General features: G+C 30.9%; 2 protein-coding genes across 5 annotated transcripts in view; one reads left to right on the top strand and one right to left on the bottom strand.

Moving 5' to 3' along the window:
- LOC107457055 (phosphopantothenoylcysteine synthetase) overlaps positions 1-2,862 on the top strand; it is a gene marked incomplete at its 5' end in the record, with an annotated part of 31,251 nt that extends 28,389 nt beyond the window's left edge. Inside the window, 1 exon segment of the mRNA XM_043054178.2 lies at positions 2,619-2,862. Coding sequence (XP_042910112.2) covers positions 2,619-2,789 — 171 coding nt within the window.
- A 7,780-nt stretch (positions 2,863-10,642) lies between these two features.
- The window catches only part of LOC107457054 (ensconsin), a 71,330-nt gene continuing 56,397 nt past the window's right edge, over positions 10,643-25,575 (bottom strand). For all 4 annotated transcript variants that reach the window (XM_071182940.1, XM_016075096.3, XM_071182939.1 and 1 more), the window contains exons 11-12: positions 23,949-24,181; positions 10,643-17,602 (exon numbers count right to left, since the gene is read on the bottom strand). In XM_071182940.1, the coding sequence (XP_071039041.1) occupies positions 17,589-17,602; positions 23,949-24,181 (247 nt within the window). In that variant the 3' untranslated portion in view covers positions 10,643-17,588. The remainder of the gene's footprint in view (positions 17,603-23,948; positions 24,182-25,575) is intronic.

The raw sequence follows: 25,575 nt of genomic DNA, 5'->3' as shown, positions 1-25,575 counted from the left end.
TGTCCAGCTTCTTCTTGTTTATATTATTTTAGTCTAGTGTCCTTCCAGACAAAATGCCAACCCCAATTATTAGAATGTGTAAAATTTCACAACATTGAACTATTTTTTGTGCAGGTTGTTCTGTAATAGGAGCACTTATATTATTGTTTTAAAATCCTTATCAATAATAAAAAAATACATAGAGTAAGAAGTGTGGTTTATTGAAGAATGCAAGCCTAAAACTCCAGGAAATTTCTTTTTTTAACCCTGGGTGGACGCACGGAGGTACCCCATATAAGTTCTGATTCTTAAAAAAACTGGACGCCTGCTTATGAGTTTTCCATTCTTATTTGCCTTTTTGTGAATAATTAGAACAGTTATCTGGCACTCTCTTAATAGAGATTTCATCAGTTATTGGGGGGGTCAAAGAAGGACCCATCTTTCAGTTTTTCCACAAATTATGTTATTTCTTGTGGCTGCTGAGTTCAGTGCGTTATTTTTTCTTTCAAATTAAAGTGATTTTTACTTGTTTGCAATGTTCATGGAAGTTTTGCTGCAATAAGTCCAAGAACTGCCTCGCTATCTAACAAAAAATTTACTAATTGTGTTATGAATATCCTCTGCTGTATATCATTAATGGGTGACTGCAAACATGCAGATAATCCGTGTTTAAATTGTGAACTACAAGTTCAAATGTTAAGCATTTTTTGCCTGAAATTGTGGCTTAACTACCACTATAAATATTAAATACCAATTCACTAGTATATAAGACATGTTAACTTGATTCAATCATGAGGTACCTTTTGATAGATGAAGGTTGACATAATCGATTTATAATTCCCCTCAAAATCACCAAAACAAAAAATTAAAAAACTTCCTCAAAAGGAAATTTTTGCTAGAGAAACTACTGGAACTAACAATTTGTGCCTCATTTCTTTTTTTATTCTAGGCAGGTTGTGTGTGAGAAAATAATGTCATGTACATTCATCAAAACAATATTCAGTATTATATTCTAACTACCAGAAAAGATATTCGTTGTTTTATTTAATTTTATAGCAAATAATTAAGCAATAGATATTCCATATCTAAGACTCAAAAGTCCATTAAAAATTGTAATATTTTTTTTAGCAGCTTGTAATTTCATTTGAGGTCATTCCATAACCCCCCTTTACGTTTGTTCCGGTGACATTCATTCCCTCAGGCTAAATAGAACTAGTATTTTACCTTTTTCATTAAAGTTCCCATGATCCAAAACAAAAATTGATTTCAAAAATAAAGTAACTTTTCATCCCTTCTGTAACTTTGCATAACGAGAAAATGTTTCTTCATTGGGAGGGGGGAAAATCAAACATTTTTGTTCTTCTTTGTCTAGCAATTACAAAATGTCGAAAGTAAAGTTGTCTTCAAGAAAGCAATTGAGGCGCATAATAGTCTGAACAGAAAACATGCATGTAAAGGGGACAAACACAATATGTATTCTTCTTTTTCAAATGCACTACAGGTCATCTCTTCCTCTAATGATTGACCTCTTAATGTCTTGCAAAGGTGATCTTTTTGACAGGATTTGCCTGATAAGATGTTTGTATTTTTCATAGACTATATATTTGTTTTTTATAGACTATCATTTTCTCTTATTGGGCCAAATAATTTTTCTTTCAAATATCCTCTCTTCATCTGTTTATGCAGGGTTGCCACAGGCAACTAAAATGCGACTATTTGCAACTGTTTTCGACCTGAGGTAACTATGGCAACTTTTTTTGCCTGAAAAGTCTAAAAAAAGCAACTATTTCCAAGAAAAGGAGACTATTGGGAGACTTCTGTGCTTCCAGCCATGTTTTTTTTTTTTACCATAAATTGGGTTGACAACCTGCGGCCCACTGTAGCTTCTGAACATAATGATTTTTTTTTTCTTAAAAAAATGAAAAAATTTTGATTCGCAAATTTGAGTCATCACTTTTTGATGAGCTCAATTTGCACAGATTCCAATGTGAATCTATTTTGTTTCTCAATAGCCTTTTCAACAGTTATTGCTACGAAATTCCGCATGATTTTAAAGAACCCTATTTTTAATGCAATATTATGATGCGTGAATTTAACTGAATTTTAGTTATAACTTTTCAGTATATATTTGCTAAATCAATTTTTGATAAAAGGGAAAATTTTTTAGAAAGAGTATGTTTGTTTTTTTAACAAAAAATTTTTTTTCTGAATTAATTCTAGTTTTTGAAAGTATTTAATTTTCTGCAAATATACTAATTTTTTTATCTAAAAATTTAGTGCTAGAACACTTAATTAACACACACTAACACTTAATTTTTAAAAAAATTTAGCGCTAGAACACTAACTTTATTTAAAAATTATCATATTAACCATCAACTTGACTAAATGGATCATGGTATATTACAATGAAGTCATTTAATAAAATGTTAGTCATATTTTTTAAAACTTTTTGTTCTTATTTAGTCATCATTTAGTCATTATTATATCAATTTTTGTTCTTATTATATTATTTTTTTCTGTGGCAACCCTGTTTATGTTAGCATTCTCAACCATACACTTAAAATTTAATGCATATTTTCAATAAATCTTTTTAAATGCTGTTACAAGCATATTAGTAATGTTATTTTAATTTTTTGCAGTTGGTCATCGCTAATGAGTTAAAGACTAGAAAACAGCGAGTAGTGTTTGTCACCAAAGAAGAAACAAAACAAATAGCTCTGAGTGATGAGGACATGAATGCGGGAAAAGACATAGAGGAAATCATAGTGGCTGAAATTTTGAAAAACTATTCTTCATTTATACAATTATGATGTTTTTTTCAGTTGTTATTTTCATGCACAAACACGGTTTGTAAATTAACAATAAATTTATTTTAATACATAATTTTGGGTTTTTCTTTAACAAGATTGAATTTCTGCTCCTACTTAAGTTGGAATTGAAGGTCTAAAGGTAATAAAATGGCTAAGAAATTTGGGAGAGTTGATTCAGGCTTTTCAATGTGTTCTTGTTTGGCTGCTCATCTCACTTTACATTCTCAAAATACCAGTAAAAAGAGTGCATCTTGACATTACACAGGTCTTGCAGAAAGATTTTTCTTTTGAAAAGAAAATTTTCTTTTATTTACTACAGAAATTTACACGTAATATTTGAATCATTCATTCAGATATAATACTTTTTGGTGAGCTTAATTTACGTCCATAGTATCTTAAATCGATTGCATTTTCGGCTGTTACTGCTATTGATTTTCATTTTAAATATATTTCAAGCAATATGGAAAATTCGAATCGTGCATTTGAGTATTTACTTTTTAAGGCAATAATTCTATTGAATTTTCGGCAGTTATTGCTATTGGTTTCTCCGTAGTTTCTGAATCCGATATCTTTTATTCGATATTATTTATTATAGCAACCTCTAGTCTCGAAACGAAACACGCATTTAAGGAAACCAATTCGCTTGATTTCGTAGTCGCTCATTTTTTGGGGCAATTGCTACTACGGATTTCATGATTTTTAGTAATTTTTTTTTTAATGATTATAGATGAAGGTTGACATGGACGATAAAAACTCGCCCCACATGGGTGACCCGGACAGGATGTGAACACGCCAGCCTTCCAAGGCCGGATTTACGTATAAGCTGTAGCTTGGGGCCCCGAGATGACAAGGGTCCCCAGATCCTACTTTCCCCCCTCTTTTTTTAAAGTTTTATTCGCAGCTGGGGCCCTCAGAAGCGCAAAATGCATTTTCTTTTTTACATTGTCCGACATAATAAATATAAATAAATGACCAAATAAAACAAAAAACTTCGTTGTTATTAGTAGGGAACATATCATCTTTCAAGCAATTTGAGCATTAACAAATTACTAATAAATAAACAATTTTTTAGTTTAAAAGGTAAAAAAGTTTTTTTTTTACCCCATCATTCGATCATCAGACTATTTAATAACCGTTGTTTCTAAGGATCAGAATTCCCTTTTATTTTACTTTAAAAATGTACAAATGATATATTTAATGCTTTCGTGTGATATGCAGCAGTTTTAAATAGCACTTTAAAATATCTGAAAAAGGACAGAAATTGTCAGTTAAAAAAAAAATTAACTAATACTTTTGAATAAGAATTTAAATAACTACACACGTTTGTTTTGCTATCTCATTCTATATAACATTATTTAGAGTAGACAGTTGCGTGGGGGTGTGGTGATGAAGTAATAAAAGAGGCAATAACAAAAAAGCAAATTTCATTTCAGTTAAAATCCTCAATATTATATTTTTAAACTCCTCGAAAATGTAGTAATAGAGGTATACAAATTAGCTGTCGCAAACAAATTAATATTAAGTAAGAACGAAACATAAATGATACCGAAATATGCTGAATCACAAATGAGACCGGGATGAAAGACATCGAAACCTATTTGATTGTAATAGTATAAATAGAAGGTGTTTCTAAAATTCTGAAATCTATCAGGCTTTAATTTTTTTTTCTGTCACAAACTTTATCTGTAATTAAAAATAATAAATTCGTTAGATTTCAATATTCGTTCTGTTTTTTTGTTGATTAAATGTTAAACATTAACAGATACTTGTCTTTTAAAACATTTCATTCTATAATAAGATAATTATTCTACAATTGTAATTATCTAAAACTAATTGCTAATTGATAGCTGATACTGATACTTTAAACAGAGCTGATACTTTAAACCCGTATGACATTTATTCTCTCTGATATTTAATAGACCCTTTAAAAAATCCTTAAAAATATAAGCCAAAAATTTACATAAATAATTACAATTTTTTTTCTTGCACTAAAATTTAACAAATATACTTAAAATAATTAAAAAGAAAGCAAAAATAATGAAGAAATATTTTCAATATAAACATCAATTAAATAATATCAGCTTACGAAATGTTCTTTTTATTTTTACAAACAGTATTAATATAACGGCCCTCACCTGCTCGAGGGGCAGCTGGATTGGGTTCAGAATTACAAGGCTACGGAGTTGAATAAGTAGTCGTAAACTCGAATTTGGGTCCTCTGTGCAATGACTCTTATAAAATAAACTATTAAATTTGGCCGGGACAGCCTGGTTGATAGGGCAATGACCTCTTGTTCGTGAGAATGGGAGTTTGAATCCAGCCGGCAGAAGAATACCCGTGTGTAAAATGGTGACTGGTGCATGTTAAATATGTCGGGGTCACAAAGTCCTCATAACAAATAAATACCTCTGGGTACTAATCTAGCAGTTCCCTTGTCTTCTGGATTGGGTTCAGAATTACAAGGCTACGGAGATGAATATTAGTTGTCGTAAACTCGAAATTGGGTCAGCTGTGCAATGACTCTTATAAAATAAACTAATAAATTTGGCCGGGACAGCCTGGTTGATAGGGCAATGAACTCTTGTTCGTGAGAATGGAAGTTTGAATCCAGCAGGTAGAAGAATACCCGTGTATAAAATAGTGACTGGTGCATGTTAAAACTGTCAGGATCACAAAGTCCTCCAAGTTCTCATGAAAAATAAATACTTCTGGGTGCTAATCTAGCAGTTCCTTTGTCTTCTGGATTGGGTTCAAAATTACTAGGCTACGGAGTTGAATATTAGTAGTCGTAAACTCGAAATTGGGTCGGCTGTGCAATGACTGTTATAAAATAAACTAATAAATTTGGCCGGGATAGCCAGGTTCATAGGGCGTTGGACTCGTGTTCGTGAGAATGGGAGTTTGAATCCAGCCGGCAGAAGAATACCCATGTATAAAATGGTGACTGGTGCATGTTAAATCTGTCGGGGTCACAAAGTCCTCATAACAAATAAATACCTCTGGGTACTAATCTAGCAGTTGCCTTGTCTTCTGGATTGGGTTCAGAATTACAAGGCTACGGAGTTGAATATTAGTAGCCGTAAACTCGAATTTGGGTCCGCTGTGCAATGACTCTTATAAAATAAACTAATAAATTTGGCCGGAACAGCCTGGTTGATAGGGCAATGAACTCTTGTTCGTGAGAATGGGAGTTTGAATCCAGCCAGCAGAAGAATACCCATGTATAAAATAGTGACTGGTGCATGTTAAATCTGTCGGGTCACGAAGTCCTCCAAGTTCTCATAACAAATAAATACCTCTGGGTGCTAATCTAGCAGTTCCCTTGTCTTCTGGATTGGGTTCAAAATTACTAGGCTGCGGAGTTGAATATTAGGAGCCGTAAACTCGAAATTGGGTCCGCTGTGCAATGACTCTTATAAAATAAACTAATAAATTTGGCCGGGACAGCCTGGTTGATAGGGCAATGAACTCTTGTTCATGAGAATGGGAGTTTGAATCCAGCCGGCAGAAGAATACCCGTGTATAAAATAGTGACTGGTGCATGTTAAAACTGTCAGGGTCACAAAGTCCTCCAAGTTCTCATTTAAAAAAAAAATACATCTGGGTACTAATCTAGCAGTTCCCCTGTCTTCTGGATAGTGTTCAGAATTACAAGGCTACGGAGTTGAATATTAGGAGCCGTAAACTCGAAATTGGGTCCGCTGTGCAATGACTCTTATAAAATAAACTAATAAATTTAAGAATAAATATAACACAATAGCAATTCAGTTTAAACCATGAACGCGTGTCAGAAGTTATGATCGAATTAAAATGAATAAAATAATAATAATTCTAGAAAAAAAACATTTTTTTTCATTGGTGCCCCCCTTTACCTCGGTTGCCCTACCCACATGCTTAATCTCCCCTTTTATGAACCAGTGTTTCCCAAACTGATGACTTTTGTGTATCCTTTCTAAATTTTTCGTAACGCTGTGTACCACTCATAAAATAATGAATGTATTTTTTACTAAAGTTCAAAATCACAACTAGCTGTTGACACCACTCATTATTAACTCTGCAAAAAATAGACAATACAAAAATACGTCATCGTAAATTTTCCTTGCCTAGCTTTCTTTTTAGATAAAATTTTCGTTTGTTGCAAGATATTTCGCGTACCACCGCTAAACTGTTCCCATACCCCTGGGGATACGCGCATCACTGACCTATACTATTCAAACTCGGTCAGGTATTCTATTATATCATATACTATATCAACGGAAATAATTTGTATACGCAAATTATGGGGCCCCCCACAATCATGCATAATATGTATGCATATATTTCTGATTGCGTTTTAGTCCCGCAGTGGACTGATCGTTAAGGCACGGTTCCCAGCAGATCACCGAAGTCAAACATCACTGTCTGCGGTCAGTGTGCGGGTGGGTGACCACTTGGATCAGTCTGCGTAGGGACCGAGGGTGGGCGGTATGGGTCCTCGTTAAACTGTTCTTCTGTATAGTGCTCGACTTCGCGTGCAGGCCGTCGGGCTACCGAAGCGGGGGTGCCATCCCCTCTGCGGAGGATCAAAAATGTGATGGCATGTCTTCGGATCATCCTCCGGGATGTTTCCCAGACCGTCGTCAATAGCCCATTGTGCAGCTCTAGTGCGACGTAACTGAACAAATCAATCAATCAAGCGTTTTAAAGCGTAGAAATTGTTGATCATATACTGTATAAATACATGGCCTCAAATCTCCCCTTTATATTAACCTATACTATTCAAACTCGGTCAGGTATTCTATTATAACATACTATACAACTCTACCAAAGGAAATGAATATACACAAATTAGGGGGCCCACAATGTGGTATAATATGTAAGAATATATTTCTAAGTGCGTTTTAAAATTTGGAAATTATTTTCAAATTCGGTCAGATATGTTAGAATACTTTTGTATCAAAATAATTTTTATATCCGTCGTTGAACAGTCGATCCAATTTTGTTTAAACGACTACTTACGTCAACGTCGTAGCCTTATAATTTAGAAGACAAGGAAACTCCAATACCCCCAGAGGTTATGGAGGATTTTGCGACTCGATAGATTCAACGTGCATCAGTCAGCATTTACTAAATGGTCTTTGGCCGGACTGGGATCGAACCCACGAAGACATGGGTCCAGTGTCTGATTTTGTAACTTAAAATAATCATCTGCACTAATTAACTAGCCTGTATGAGGATACTCCCTCGAACCATTAACAATGAGTACTAGAACGTAATGAGCTATTCAGGGTGATCCTTTTTTTTTGGGTGCACTGTACATATTTGACTCCAAAAAAAAAGATATGAGTCCTAAAACGATCATTAGAAAAAAAATTATTCAGGATGGACCGTTTTTCGAAGAAGAAACATCAAAGAAGACAACAAAAAAAAAAGTTTAGCTAATTACCTCGTGGAACTTTTTAGAACTAATTTTTGAAAGTCATTCAAACATTGTGAAATGTCAAATGATAAGATATAAACTATAAGTTTGTCAAGAGTATTAACTAATCCAACAAATTGAAGTATAATTTTAGACTAATTACTCTCATAAAAATGTAATAGTAAGGTGAAATTCCTATATATATATATTTCTGAAATAAAAATTTCAGTTACATTTAAAACAATTTTTCATTAAATTGTACTCTCGTCGGTCCAAAAAGTAAATTATAATGTTTGGAATGATTATGAATACTTAATTTGGGATATATTAAAACTGCCTACACATTATTTTAGTTGAAAAATTAATTTTGACTTTTGGCCAAAGATCATAGTCTTCTGGCCCACAGTGATTTGGAGTGAATGAGTGAGGAAAAGACAACAAAGAAAATCTATAAAAGAAAACTTGAGTGAAAAAAAGTATACCCCCGCCCTTGTAAAAGATTAGTAAGAAATCTGGAGAGAAAAAAAAAATTAGAGGATAAAGGACCAGAAAAAAGTTGAGTTGTGTGGTAAAGTAAATCAAAGTCAGGGTGCATCTTTCAACAAAAAATAAGCACCTTTTAAGCACTATATACATTACAAAATAATTTTCAAAGACTTTACATGGTCATGATAAAATAACCAGTTTCTGACAAAGAACTATTTTTCTTGATTATATTAGCCATTATAAAAAGATGAAGAGGTCAGATATCAGAGGGTGGAAAATGAAGCCTAAAATTGAGAACAAAATGCAGCACAGTTGCACACGAGAGTGCAAGAATCTCACCGAACTCAGCTCAGTTTCCACACCATAAACCACAATCAGTTTCAGATCAATGGATTGTACGTCGCAAATGATCAAAACAATATATGACAAAAAATTTGCATGTGCAAGGACAAAAACCGAAGCAATTATTTGAAATGTTTTTTTTCACCATATTCGTTTTCACAACTGCAAAAAGAATTAGAAAAATGCGTCCAACCACAAAGATTTAAAATTATTTCCCACAATTGTTAGATTTTTTTTTGATCCAGAAACAGGAATTAAAATTAGAATATTAGATTTTGTTTCATTGCCGGGTGAAACTTCACAAATAATTTTTAATTCAATAAGTACTATTTTAAAAAAGAATAATTTGTGCGGATAACACTAACGCAAATTTTGGAGGAAAAGCTAGAACGTTTTTACGAAACTTAACGAACATTTGACCCAAAAACTTTTTGGAGTAGGTTGTGCAGCGCACATTCAACATAATACTATTCAAACAGCTTCTCACTTACTTCTAGTTGATGTTGAAAATATTATTGCAAAAATTTATTAGTATTTTTATGTACATACTGTGCGTGTTGAAAGTTTGAAGGATTTTTGTGAAAGCTCAGAAATCGAATATAAAAGAATTCTTAGTTACAGCAAAACACGATGACTAGCTCTTTTACCAGCTGTAGAAAATATTTTAAAAATATACGAACCATTAAAATCATATTTTATGGGAATATGTGTAAAAATCTGTTGAATGTATTAGTAACCACTTTCCGAAAAATATTTGAGAAAATGATCTTTTTGATGAGGTGTCATTGGTAAAAAGATATGTTTTAAATGTTGGTTGTCTGTAAATGTGGAAACAGACAAAAAATGGACGGAGTTATTCCTTCATTTTAAACAGAATTCCTTATCAAAATATTTTGAAAATTGTAGAATTCGCGCTCTCCTTTCCAGGAACAAATGTAGCAACAGAATGCGTTTTTTCTAGTATCAATAAAATATGCACAACTAAAAAAAAGCAGCTGAACATTGAAACTTTAAAATCTATATTAAGTGTAAAATATAATTTGACCAATTCTTGTGAAATATTTCACATTTCAATAAATGATCCGTATCTATTGCAAAGTATTCACTCGGATCAAAAATGTGATCGTGAAAGAAAATCATAATTTTTTTAAATAAAAAATTTCACTTGATTAAAAATCATGGTGTTCAAATTATTATTTTTTACAAATATTTTTATAGTTACCAATAATTAATACATTTTTGTACAAGTATATGAATGGGTACAATAAAATATATATAATTGTAATTCTCATTTCATCCCGCTTTGTCTCAAAGAAAATGTGGTCACTTTAACCTTTAAGGACTTTTAAAAAAGGATAATCGAAAATAAGCACCTTTTTAAAAACGCCACGTACCATGAAAGTCCTTCAAAGGACTGTAGAGCCGAGGAGTAGAAGAAAACAGCCTTTAAGAAGCAACTGATTTCATTTGCCATAATTTTCATGCAAACCACAAAATGGTCATTTATATTTTTTGTATTCAGTTCATGTGCGAAATTATTTTAGTTGTTTTTGAGTCGAACACATTCTAAACATTTTTCTGAAAACTAAGATTATAAAATATAGACAATAAATAAATAAAGACAAACTTGGATTAAAAACTAGTTTTATTAATAACATTATCCATCAAAAAATTAATATTTCCAATATTTCAACATTACTATAAACACACTACTGGCCAAAAATAAAAAGTAATTGCTTCTTGTGTTAAATACTCATAATGCAAAATAAAGATTTTATTTCAAACACATAGCTGCCAATATTTTAAATACAATTCAAAAAAACATCGCATTTACATATACAGGCATGAGTTTGATAAAGTTTATCCAGAATATCATCGTTTTAATAAAATCACACACATGTGGAATTTTTAAATCACGATGTGAGATTTTAAATGGCTCGAACATAAATCGCGTTCTTACAGGTAGGATTAATTTGATAAGAAAAAATGAATGATTTTTTCAGGAATAAAAAAATCAAAAATTCCATTGGAAAGCGGAGAAAACTCATCCCTGTATATAGGCGAAATGAACTTTTTCCATCCAAGCTTGAACCAAAATTTAAACCATTCCAATAAAGCATTTTAAATCCATAGCATTAAAAATTTATTCAATAAGTTCATTGAGACAAATATCCAGTTTCAAAAAATGATTTTGACTTAAGTACATCATTACGAGGGGACATGCATTATCACTTCTATTGAAATACTTACTAAACAGTCCGTCACTTATCATTTTCATATTCTGAAAAATCATCTGCATTACTTTCGCTCGGAAACACCATTTTTTTAAACTCTTTTTTCTATGTCAATTCATTCACCATCGTATATACAACTGAACAAAACATGTCTGCAGTCCCACAAATAGAAAAACTCCCCAAATAAATATTGGCAAACTTCCAATCACAGCAGATTATCATTATTATTTTGCGTTGTTTCTGACCGAATAAAAACGTGATAAAACAAAACGTATTGACGCATTCTGCCATGCTCGAGTTTACTTGGAATAATAAATAATCTATACATACCCGAGTTATCTCGGGATAATCAGGGAAACGGTTAACCCGTATCTATAGTTTGTAACAAACAGTCCCTCGAAAAACGATCGATCGAGATTTTACCACGTTTTAGTCCCACCCACCCCACATCCAGATATTTTTTCTTTCCTTCTTTACAACGTTTCTGCTACCTTAAACATGAAAATCAATCATGCAAACGTTAAAAAAAAAAAAATATAATTCAAATATTTTCAGGGTGCGTAGCCAAATCTTTGAATCAAAAATAAGCACTTTTTAAAAACTTTTCAAGCACTTTACAAAATTTTTAAGCTCTCAAAAAATTCATATTCAATCAATGATATTATTGAAAAACAAAAACTTTTTATAAACAGTTTTAGCGTTAAAAAAAACACAAAAAGAAACGGGCGTAAATCGAAACAATCAGTACTTTCCCACATCACCGAGTGAATTCAACTTGACCCTGAACTCAGAACAAAAGTACCCTTACCCCCTACGTCAAAAAAAGTGTTAGAAGTAAAATAAAATAAACAAGAACAAAATTAAAATAAATTAAAAAGAAAAACATTTCATAAGGATCTGATATTCTCTATCCGAATTGGAGCACTCGGGTTTCGGTTTCAAGTGTGCGCGCATGCGCAAGTCATAACGTGGGTACGACATGAAGTCCGCGTGAATGATTACGTAGCAAACTCCCCATTTTTCGTGAAATGCATGGGATCCACCAGATATCACTGAAGGGAGAAGAAAAAAATTTCGAAAAAAAAAGCACTTTTTAAAAACGCCAGCTGAAAAAAGCACCTTTAAAAGCTTTTAAAAACGAAATCTCCAAAAAAGCACCTTTAAGTACTTTTTACAAACGCTACGCACCCTGATTTTAGAATCTGATTATTACTTGGGAGACCCCAACGTTCGGGAATCTCCCAACATTTTTTTCTCCGAAAGTCAGCAGCTATGTTAAATGTGCTTTTGAAAACAATATACACTTTTTTGAAATCTTGCATAGTTAAGAAAAGTATGTTTTAACAGAAGAATTACGTTTTATTTTTGGCCACTATAGCATATAATAATATACATATAAGTGTACATAAATATTAGGTTGAATTAAAAGTAAACTTCTCACTATCCAAATAAGCTCACACAACTATCCTTCACCACAGCATAATTTAATTACAACAAAAAATCATTTTTCAAAATTTAAACTATCAGTTACGCTAAATTTTTTATTTCAATAAATGCATTAAGACATTTTTTACTGTACATTTTCGTTTTCAAAGATAAAAAATCTTAATGAAAAAAAAATCACAATTTAAGGGAAAAAAATATAATCAAAATCTGCATGTATGTTTAAAATACCTGTTGCTTTCCTTACATTAAAGAGTTTCTTAACAAGGAATCTAGTATAAAATACTAATGGTATTTTTCGTAAGTATACAAAAACGCTAAATAATTATGTAATTCTTAAAAATATAGCATAAGCTAGAGAAACTGAAGTATTGAAAAAAATTAATAGATTTAAAAATTAATAACCGTAAAAAAAAAAAAAAACGCTAAACAAGCTAACAATGTTTTTCAAAATATAGTAGATATCCCCATTGGCAGAATATCTCGGCGACATTGTTACAGAGTTCATGTAGAAAGAATTTCTCTTTAGAAAGTAAAAAATATTGGTTTTCTTTTCCGCAAACATTTCGAATTTTTTTTCTTCTCTAAAATTACATGTAAAAGATGCCTTTTTTGAGCATCGGAGGGGAAAGAAATGTTCTTCATTTTTCGATTCTTATTTGAGAAGAATGAAACATAAAGGACATTGAAGCAAAAATTTCTTTTCCATAGAAATGTTTGAAAGATTTTTTTTCCTTCCACAATTATACTCAAGAGATATCATTTTCACGCATCAGAGGGGAAGAAATGCTCCTGATTTTGTTATTATTTTCTTTTGAGAAAAAAAATTTTTTTTTGGTTTTCTTTTCTTTTTACTGAGTTTTAATTATTATTATTTTTTTATGTGATGGTGATTCATGAAATGCGAAAAAAGAAATAATGATTGCGTTTTCCTCCTACAAAATTTGAGACTATCGCCCATGATATTAGAATAAAAAAATATTACATATTCATTTTTTTAAAAAAAAATACATACAATTTAAGCATATCCAAATAGGCTTTTCTTTGTCATTACAACGTTTCTGTTACTTTAAATTTAGTGAATAACATGCATATTAGTTACTATTAAAAGTACAGGGCATCTGCTACGTTTTAGATTTTCAAATTCATCACTTTCCCTGACTCATTCCCAGAACTTTTCATGACTTAACGAAGTTACTATTTTCTCTGACAAAAACAGAATAATAAATTTAAAAAGTATTATAATACCGTTAATTGAAATGATAGGTATTACCAAAACTGTTATACTCTGCATCCTCATATTTATAGATTTTAATTTAAAAAAACAGAGTATAGAGAGAGTTGAAGCAATAAAATAGCTGAAAAAAATACAAAAGCAAATAATTTCCTCCCCTTTTTCTTCTGCAGAATTATATTCTAAAGATACCTTTCCTGTTCATCAGAAAGGAAAGAAATACTCCTGATTTTTCTGTTCTCATTTCGGATAAAAAATTTTTTGCAAATGACTGGTTTGCTTCAACTAGAATTTTAAATTGATAAAATTAAAAAAAATAAATAATAAAAATTCTTAAATCGCAGAAGTTTAAAAGATAATTCGCTCTAGAAATGATATTTTTTCTTTCCTTTTTTTGAAACAACATCATAATTTTTAAAGAACATGATAAAATCATCTTATATTCTAATAAAATATGACTGAGCAGTGATTTTGTTAGGAATTCAGATATTTGGAACAGGATGAAATTGGGGGGAAGGATTCCATTTTAAAAATTAGATTTTTTGGAGACCTAAATCTATGATTTTCCATGATTTTTTTAAAAAAAATAGTAATAATAATGACATTTCATGACAAATTTTGTTCAATACTTTCATGACAGGTGCGCAGATACCCTGAAAACACTTGTATATTAAACATAAATTTTGAAAGTGTGTTTCTCACACAAAGAAATATGCAAAGTTGCAACAGGTACGGTTCCCTGGCTTTGAACAACAAAAATTGAGGCAAAATATTTACATGAAAAAGAAAGCAGTTAAAAGGCTCAACTTCTGTGCATCACAATTACGTTCTGCTGTAAGAAGATTACTTTAGAGTCAACCTAATATCAATGAATTTAATAAATAAATGGACAATAAGATCACAATAAGAGATAACCAATAAGTCATTATTAGTTAAGATTAACTACTAGACAATAATCATGGCCCGAAAATAAAGTTTGTTATTATTTATTAATTTTAAAAAAAGCCAGCATAAAATATGAGCACTTCAATAAACATTGACCATTATTATTTGTAACACATTCTGAATATAAAAGAAATAATCAATCCTATAGTAGCCCATTTGAAAAAGTTTAAGAAAAAAAAGAGAGAACTTTTAGAAATGGCACAAGATTTAATATATCGAATAAACGTTTAGCCGTCCCCACCCCCTCGTGAAAATCGTAAATGACACTCCGACAACATTGGATACGTTAGCAGCCTTCTACAAACATAATGGGGAAAATAGCTTTCCTCAACTATTAGGTAAGGGGCCATTCAAATATTATAGATTTGCTCTTTCTTTCTGACAAGGAACGGACAAGACTCGTGTTCACCGAATTATTTCTCCTCCATTCCAAAATTTCTTTAAAATGCAGAGAAAAAAAAAATATATTACAATCTGACATTTTCAAAATAGGAAACAATTTCTTTAAAGAGTTTCAAAATTCTATAAATGAATTAAAATGTAAATTTTGTTTGCTTTATTTGAATTTAATCTCAAAATTAGATAACTACAATAATCATAATTAAAGGGAACAACATCATGATTTGCCCTTTTTTTTCACAGGCAAGGAAATAATGCCAAAAATATATGTTTACAAACATAAAAATAATAAAATTTTAAATTTTTATTAAAAAAAAATGCTTAAAAAAATTGCAGTTTAAATTTCATTTGTTGAATTCATTTCAAGTAATATTTGTTGTGTCCAAAAAATTTAGAAAAACATAGTTTCATGATAGGGACGAGACTTGTTTAACACTAGATTGCCCAACAAAGTCATTCTGACTGCTTTTTAATTTCAATTAGAAAAACAATGATGCATATAATGACACAATTTCTGAGAATTTTGTGACTTTTCGTACAACATATCATTTTTTGTTGTTAATATTTACTAATAACTTGTTATATAACTGTAAATAATATTAAAAAAATATTAAAAATTAATTTGAAGCAAATTTTTTTACACATTAGTCATTCTTTCACAGAGCAGTCATTTTGACTGCTTTTGGGCAATATAGGTATATACTAAGTTTCAATCTTTCTAGCGTTAATGACATTTCATTAAGTAATTGAATTAATTTATAAATTTCTTATATTTTTTAAGCATGAAAAGTACTTTGAATATCTAAGTCAATGAATAATTAATTATCTATCATAAAATATTAAGAAAAGGTCCTTTTTCAAGATTTTAAAGGTCCCCTTAAAACAAATGTGGTGTAGATTGCTTTTGCCTACAGACCTAATTACTTTAAACAGGTCTTACTTTTACTGAATTACTTTTTTAGGTCTTTAAACAACCAAATCAGAGAAAGTTTTTGCAAGAAAAAAAAATACCTTTTCACTTCATTAATAAAAGTGAATGTTAATTTCAAGAAGGAAAAAAAGTTGACTTTTTAAGTGGGTAGCAGGTTTTCAAAAGCGGAAAAACTTTTCTTTCATTAGAAAGAAGAGCTTTATTAAAATAAATGCTTTAAAAGTAGGAAATTGTGTTTGTTTTTCGCCATCGGTTTCAAATTGAAAGTTGCACTTTCAAATAAGTTAGGTCACTCTGAGCTGCACTTATATTACTCGTTTTAATATTTACGATCATTAAAATTAATTCAGTTTTAAGCCCACTACTCTATGATTTAATGTAAAAAAAGAACAATGAAATCCTAATTGTGCTTTCAAATAAATTCAGGCATTTATGAACTAAATCTATGATATTGACGGTTTTGATGGAATAACAGAGGAAACAAAAACTATATGAGCTACAATATTGTTTTGAAAAAAGTTGGTTAGGAATATGATATGGGGAAAACACTTAAACAGCAGTTTAAAGGTCTTAATAATCTCAAATAAATTTTTGTATTTAACAATATGTTAAAAAAAAAAATTACTAAAAAAGTCTAACATTTTTTGAAAAAATATTCAAAGTGTACTTAAATTTTAAATAAATCTTTTTATTATACCCAAAATTTAAATGCTGCCTTTTCAAAATTTTATATTTTCTCTTACTTACATATCAGTAAAAACTTATGTAAAAAAATTAAGATCAAGGGGGGGGGGNGGGGGGGGGGGGGGGGGAAGCAGCTTACGCTCATTTTTCACAAAAACAGCAATAGATTGCAATTTTGAGAAATACTGAGATTTGCTCAATCAATAATATGGAAAATCAGTTCTCCCCGAGTGTTTTTAACTAGTGACGATGGACCGGGAAAAATGGCTCCGTCCACTTTGAATTTTGTTTCTTTTTCTTCTTCTTAAAATCAGTTTTCATGAACATGAACTGTCCTTGATTTTAAAATAAATTACGTTACACTATAAATAAAAGTCTTCTTTCTTTAATCACCTTCATAAGTTGAAGGCAATGTAAGTGTCATAGAAGTTTTAAACAAAATTAGGTTTAAAAACTCTGGGATAAAATACAAAAGGATGTAAGTCACTAACAATGCTATAATTGGTTGATTATGAGTTGAATAGCTTATTGGTTAAGTAAAAAAAAAAAAATAATAATAATCCCCTTGACACAACAGTCACTTTACACACACAAAAGGAATGCTTTTCAACATACTCACTGGTTCATCACAAATTAATAATAAGTAAAATTAGATCTATAGAATAAATCACAAGAGAACCTCATCTTCAAATTTACACAACAGCTAAGAAAGGAGATCTGGAAAAAAAAAGGGGGGCATGAATTAAAACTTATATTTATACACACAGTCAAACATCTGTTACTCAAATGTCTTTTATAGTTTTTTCATTAGGTTATATGTCTTTTATAGTTTGTATATAGTCTATATAGATATATATGTCTCTTATAGCTAAACTATATATAAACTATATTCACTTTTAAATATATAAATTGCCAAACTATATGTCTTTTATAGTTTGTATATATTATACTAGTTTGTTATAGGTTGGCACTGGCTCCAACTCCTCGGACGAAGAGTTAATTTCAGAGCGGAGGAAAGAGGAGAAACGTCTCCGTACTTGAAATTGAAACAATCCTTAATGTGCACGAAACACAAACAAGAGAATTCTTCTTCGGTCACTCACTTTGCTTTGTCACTTGCTATTATACCTTTCGTTACTCTAGCTCAGTGTTTCTCAAACTTATGAGTTTTGTGTACCCTTTCTAAATTTTTTGTAACGCTGTGTACAACTAATTCAAAAATGAAATTATTTCTTACAATAAAAAAATTGCACAAAAGTTAAAAATCACAACTGGCTGTTAACACCACTAATTATTAACTGTTAACTCGGCACAAAATAGCCAATAGTAAAATATGTCATCGTAAATTTATATGGCTAGCTTTGTTTTTAAATAAAATTGTTTTAAATTTTGGTTTGTTGTAAGATGTTTCGCATAAGAACGCTTACCCCCACTTAACTGTTCCCATACCCCTGGGGGTACACATACCACACTTTGGGAAACACTGCTCTAACTAATTAAACATATTTTAGATTTAAAAACTGCTGTTTCCCCAGCAAAATGTCTCAAAAAGGACAAACTATTCACTCAAAAGAGAGAAATATCATCTAATTTATGAAATATTCAATGTAAAAAAATGCACATTAAGATTGCATATGACTCCCATCACCTTTTAATAGAGTGAAAGCCCTTGTCGTACCTAGAAATTCTGAAGAAAAAAAAAACAACTATAAACACTTACAACAAGTATTGTTTTATACCACATTGCAATAGTTTAATATTTAAAGCAATATTTTTAATGCACTAAAACTAGAAAAATGACAAGATTGATGCAAAGCCATCAAACGTGATGATAAAAAAAAAACATCGTGAACTGTTTGAAACTTTATTATTTTGCTACAAAGACCATTTTACAGTACTTAGTAATATTTTAATTTTATAGGAGTGTTTTGCTTTTGATTAAGCTTCTCCAAAAGAATCATTCATTAGGCTTAACCCACTGGCGGTTTAGCATATGGGTGAAATTGGGAGACCAATACACTATTTTCCTATCAAATAACACGGAGAAACCAGTTTAGCATTGCAGAAAAAACTGCAGGTGAAAATACTACCTTTTACTTACAAAACCGTCAGTGGGTTAATTAAAATGCCCTTTAGGTTACTGCCTTTTTTTATTCTTTGAAATAAAAGGATTTCATTCTTAAAGAGTAATCGGCTATAGGCTATTTCTTTTTCATTAAATGACCTATTTCGTTTCGTCTGCTTTAACTTCTCCATCTAAAACATATGCACTTTTGTTTTTTACTTAATTAAAATCGAAATTTCAAGAGTTTCCATTTATTTTTGTGTAGTTGGCCTAGAAAAAAAAATAAAGAAAGAATTAAATGAAAGAGGCTTAAAATTGTTTGCATCTCTTTTATGAGTAATTAAATAAAATAATTTTTGAAGAAAGTAATAAAATTAAAAAAAGAGAGAAATTTTTTGAAAAAATTATAAAAAGTTATTTCTTGAAAAACTTTTAATCTAAAATCTTATACTGCAGGGAGGGAAATAATAAACAATGCCAACCTTCATCTATGAAAAGGTGCCCCATCATAGAATCGAGTTAACATGTCTTATATACTAGTGAAATGGAATTGTGATTTTGTAGTGGTAGATACACTACAGTACTCCCCCACCAGAATTATGGCTGTGATAGAATTCAATGAACGGATACTACTAGTTGATTCATTTCTGTTTTGTGAGAAGCCGGGTGAGCTGTATTAAGATCCCTGTACTTTTGAATGCTGATGATGAGAGTTGTATTAAGTTCATGGTCGTGGTCCATTTCCTCTATGTGTAATAAAACCAGCTTGAAATTTTTAAAAACGATTCATACTTTAATGTATATTATTAGTAAAAATAAACAAACAATAAAAAAAAATTAATTTACTTCAAAGGATATTGAAAAAAAAAGAGTGCAAATTAGGAATGTAGTTTCAATTTTTTTCGTTGCATTTATCAATTTACTTTTTTTTGTTGAATCAATGACAAAAAATTTCTCAGTAGGAGGGAAATCCAAGGAGGGGGAAAAATTATCCAAAATATTTCAAAAATCATGTTTCAAATTTGTTACATTAATTTCTTGAAATTTTAAAAAAAACAATTTCTATAGTTCATTTATTGTCACTAAACCAGCAACTTTTAAAACAAAATTTGCAATTTTAAAAAGGAAAAATTTTAAAATCTTACTTCATTTTAATTCAAGAAAAAGTAGTACTTTATTTACGTTATTTTTTAAAAATCCAATGGAATATATACACACACACTAAAATAGAAAAAAAATTTGCTATTTTTTTATTTTGTAAATTGTGTTTTAATCTTATTTTGTGAAATGCATCTTTCAAACATACTTCTTAGCTAATAACAAAATGACATTTTAAAATACAACTTTCGTGCCCAGTTAATTACTTTGAATAAATTCAATATTGCACAATAGGAAAATAATTACAAATTAATAATTATTTATTTTTGTAGTTTTTTACAGAAGTTTCAAGAACAAAAAAAAAATCTAAAAATAAATAAATAAGGGGTTAAGAATAGTGTAAAAACTTAAGATTCTAGATCCTAAATATTTCCATATCCTATCTGGGATCAAACCATTAAGTGAAAAATTTTGAAACAGTTCTTATTTCTATGTATAGACCAGCTTACTTATAACACTTTAGAATGACAAAATTGATATTTTTGAATAAAAATACATCAATTCTCAAACCAAATGTCCTGCTTTGCCTGCATTATATCAAAAAGTTAACACGATTTTGTCAAAAATAAGACTAAAATAGAACTCCTTTGTAAAAACAACATCATATGACAAGTTTTGTTTCGGTTAATTCCAAGGACGTGGATTCTGCAGTCATAAGTAGTCCCTGTCTCTATTTGAGTCCCGTGAAATTAGTTTTGCTTAAAGTTATGATTTTTAAAAATTCAATTCAATATTGAACATACTGAGTTGATTTTCGAGAGTTTTAAGTTAAGTTTCTAGACAATTCAAAAGTACACAATTAATTTCACATGATTTTCAAAAAAAAAAAAAAAAAAAAAAAAAAAAAAAAAAAANAAAAAAAAAAAAAAAAACATGCGAAATCAACAGTGCTAACTGTGGAAAAAAAAGCAGATAAAAACACCAAAATGTAATTACTCAAATGTGGGATTCATATTTCCTAATATTGTATGAAAATATTGGGATAGATTTAAAGATTTGCATTTTTCTGACAAAAAGATTGTATACAGAGTTGTGTAATATGCTAGCTGTAGTGCTTGTATATATTTTATCAAGTTTTAAGCAAGATCAAGATGTTTTGTTATCTTGTAAACAATGCAGCTATGTAGAATCTTTAGGGCAAAGTTTGGTAGATTTGTCTGAGGGGACAGACTGCTGAAAATATGATTGATAATCGCACGAAATCAGCCGAATCTATACTCGTCCAGTTAAGTAACGGGGCGACGTCGGGTGTTCACTGGAACTGATAACAAACCATGCTTGTGAGAGCAAGTTTTCCACTTGTGAGTTACTAGTCAACTCTTTACCTATTTGAACAATAATTTATGCAAGATGCTTAATAGCTTGTTGACGATGCCTATTCTCGATGTCGAGAACTCCGAGACTCGACCAGAAGGCTCTCTCTTCCTTTCTTTAATATTATGTAAGATTCTTCCGGAGTCTTTGTCCTGGACTTGATTGTGTGTAGCTATTAGTATGTTAACTTTTTCAACNTCTTATATACTAGTGAAATGGAATTGTGATTTTGTAGTGGTAGATACACTACAGTATTTTTATATATAGTATTACACTATTTGTATTTTTCTGACAAAAGGATTGTATACAGAGTTGTGTAATATGGTAGCTGTAGTGCTTGTATATATTTTATCAAGTTTTAAGCAAGATCAAGATATTTTGTTATTTTGTAAACAAGGCAGCTATGTAAAATCTTTAGGGCAAAGTTTGGTAGATCTGTCTGAGGGGACAGACTGCTGAAAATATGATCGATAATCACACGAAATCAGCCGAATCTATACTGAATATATACTCCTCCAGTTAAGTAACGGGGCGACGTCGGGTGTTCATTGGAACTGATAACAAACCATGCTTGTGAGAGCAAGTTTTCCACTTGTGAGTTACTATTCAACTCTTCACCTATTTGAACAATAATTTATGCAAGATGCTTAATAGCTTGTGGACGATGCCTATTCGCGATGTCGAGAACTCCGAGACTCGACCAGAAGGCTCTCTCTTCCTTTGTTTAATATTATGTAAGATTCTTCCGGAGTCTTTGTCCTGGACTTGATTGTGTGTAGCTATTAGTATGTTAACTTTGTCAACTAATCATTTGTAATTTATCTCGTGTTTCACGGTCGTCGAGTAAATATTTATTTTTGCAGGAGTTTGTATCCCGTGTTTATTCTTTGTAGTCGCAGAAAGGATCTATCAATTTCCATGTCATATTAAAAATTAATTCGATATAATTGTGGGCGAATATATCGCATTGATTAAATAATTCTTCTGTAACAAATCAAAATTTGCAATAAAATTGTTACTTTTTAAATTTCAGAAAACGAGAAAAAGAGCCATTTTTTTCCCCGAGTGAACAATCTTTTAAATCTTTGCCATTTTAGAATTATTTTTTAGATTATTCAGTTTATACTTTTGTGTTTGACTCATTAGTTACTTAATTCTAGCTGATATTATTATGGAACATATTTTTGCATCACGAAATTTATCCAAAGTTGTGTTCTTCTCTAACAAATTCATGTGAAAAAGTTATCACACATGAATGAGAACTTTATAGGAAGAAAAAAAAGAGGGTTCTGGTAAGAGTCAAATAAATTTCTTTTTAAAGAGATTTTGCGTAATTAACAAAATATAAATTTTAGATTAGCGGAACTCCATGAAAATTTTTTTGGAATTTAAATTATTCATTTGATGAAGTCCATTAATCAACGAAAGTGTTTTAACAAATGTGAGTAATTGATCAATTTTAACTTAGCTGAAGTAGAATTATTGTAACCTATTTTTATGGGCACCATTATGTTAGTAAATAAAGGAAACACACGTCAGTGAATAAAAATTTTATACCCAAAGAGACTAATTTGTTTTTGTTCAAAGCTCATAAACAAAATCATATCAGTTTTAAACAGAAAATGGGATACTTAGCTAACTTATTAAAAACATTTTAAACAATGGGTATAAATGAAGTACCAGTGTCATGCACTTATACTAAAACCTAGACCAGCGTAAATCCATAGGAAATATTTAGAACCCCTCAGAAAAATGAGCTTTTCTGGGCTTATTTTGCCCCCTTCTTCGACAAACGCAGTGGATCTCCGGTCCTCATTGCAATCTGTTTTAACATGAAAAGGTTTTAAAGAGGATCCAATTTGATGCTCTATGCAACTTCTGTGGTTACACAGGTTGCCTCTCAAATGAGGAAGAAAAAAAAAATTCCTGTGTTTTCCCTTTACATATTATACACACTATATTAAGAGGAAACAATTACTGTGCTCCTGTGTGAGCTATAGTAGACTAACAATATTTATTAGTTTTAATTGCAGGAAAAACAGATGAACATGCTTAAATAATGATATAGTAAATGAAACAGTTTAGTACAGCTGAAATATCATGGTTAAATATCCCATAGATTACACTTTGAGTGGTCACCATTTTTTAAAACACAAAAATAAGAAACAAAATTTCCTGTATTTTACCAGTTTGCAAAGAACGATTCAAAATTCCCTGCATTTTCCAGGTTTTCCCTGTGGAGGGGCTCATAAACCCATTCACCCTTTTCTCTTGAACAAGACCATTTTGTAATGGCATAGGTTTTTCAGCACAGGGTCGGTTTTATATAATGTCTGTTTTGTTGTCTTTTACAAATTTTGATCACAGAAAATTTCCATTGATTAGCAGGATTTTTCCCAATACCTAAAATTGTTTTGACTGTCTCAGCCGAGGTAGCCGAAGCTATGGACAAGTTCAGTTTGTCCCAAGTCTTACACACAAACGCATCAACAAATTAAGTGTTGTTCAAATGAGAAAGAACTGTACCTGGAATTGCAGATGATGAATTTCTTTGTAAGGAGGAGGTGTCTTCAACTATATTTGAATTGAAGTCATCTACATTGATCAGGAAATTGTCATTATTTACACTATTATTGTCCAAATGGTGAGGTTGTTGTAAGTCTACCAATTTTGTGAACTCTGAAGAGCTTCTCAGCAACTCACAGCTGCTTTGTATGTCTATTAGTAATTTGTCTGCATCTGATTTCTCTTCTTCTGGGCTGAAGTACATAAAACAGGAATCAATTTTAAAAGTAAGAGACTGCGGACAAGGGCACATTTTAGTATATTCAAATCCACGACTTAACAAAGTTACTATTTTCTCCCAGACAATAAATTTAAAAAAGCATTATACATAACATTCATTGACATGATAGGTATAACCAAAACTGTTATACATCCTCATATTTATAGATTTTAAATTTAAAAAAAAAGAAAGAATTGAAGCAATAAAATAGCTGAAAAAAATACAAAACGCACAATAATTTTACATTTTAATAAAATATGACTGTGTGTGGGAGTTGGTGGCAAATTCAGATACTCGGAACACCGTGAAATTGATAAAAAATAAGATTTTTTGTCGACCTAAATCCATAACTTGTTAGGATTTATTTTTTTTTTTTAAATAGTTAAAATCATGTCAAATTTTGTTCAATACCGCATTTCGTAAATAAATTTTTTATCGCATTTCGTAAATAATCATCACAGTAAAAAAATAATTAAAAATCATGAAATCTGTAGCAGTAATTACCGAAAAAAAGATCGACGACGAAATCACGCGAATCGGACACCTTAAATGTGTTTACATTAGAATGTTCTAATAAATAATATCGCATTTAAAAACTACAGAGAAATCAATAGCACTAGCTTCCAAAATTTCAATAGAGTTATTGCCTTAAAAAGTAAATTCTCAAATGCACAATTCAAATTTTCCATAATGTATCGAGACATTAAAGATCCATGAGAAAATCAATATCAATAACTGCCGAAAATACAATCGAAACATTACATCGATTTACGATAATATCGGCGTTAATTGAGCGTGTCAAAAAGTTACTATCTAAATGCATGATTTAAATATTAATTTCTGTAGAAAAGAAGAATTTTTTTTTAAAACTTTTCAAAAAAAAAATTCTTTCTGCAAGAACACCGACAAACGTTCTGTGACAATGGCGCCGTGACTCTGCCACGGGGCTTATTCTACAGAAAATACATCGCTAATGAAAAGTTATGATTAAGAAATGCGCCAGTTGAATTTCATGTGCAATGAAATAGTAAAACAAAGGAAGACTTTTTTTTCTTCTTTAGTTTCTTTTTTGATTTTTCTCCTACTCAGATCATCAAATAATAAGTTACACACATTATTCCATCTCATTACTTTTCTCAGTGCCGGATTAAGCGTACTCTGGGTCCTAAACTAAACTAAACTCAGCGGCGCGACAGCCCATAGAGGGCCATGGCCTACTGTGCCCATCTCAGTTTTCTTGACCTTGGGCTCTGGGGTGCATGAGCAGATGTTCCGGTCAGGTGATCAACCGAACGCGGAACCCCCAGTGTTTAGTTCCCAAGCATGCTTGGTACTCATTTATCGACCCACTGAAGGGATGAAAGGCTG

Source organism: Parasteatoda tepidariorum, chromosome 7 (genome assembly GCF_043381705.1).
Source record: "Parasteatoda tepidariorum isolate YZ-2023 chromosome 7, CAS_Ptep_4.0, whole genome shotgun sequence".
Lineage (NCBI taxonomy): Eukaryota > Metazoa > Arthropoda > Arachnida > Araneae > Theridiidae > Parasteatoda > Parasteatoda tepidariorum.
Note: the sequence above shows the minus strand (reverse complement) of the source record. Positions and strands in the feature narration are given on the sequence as shown.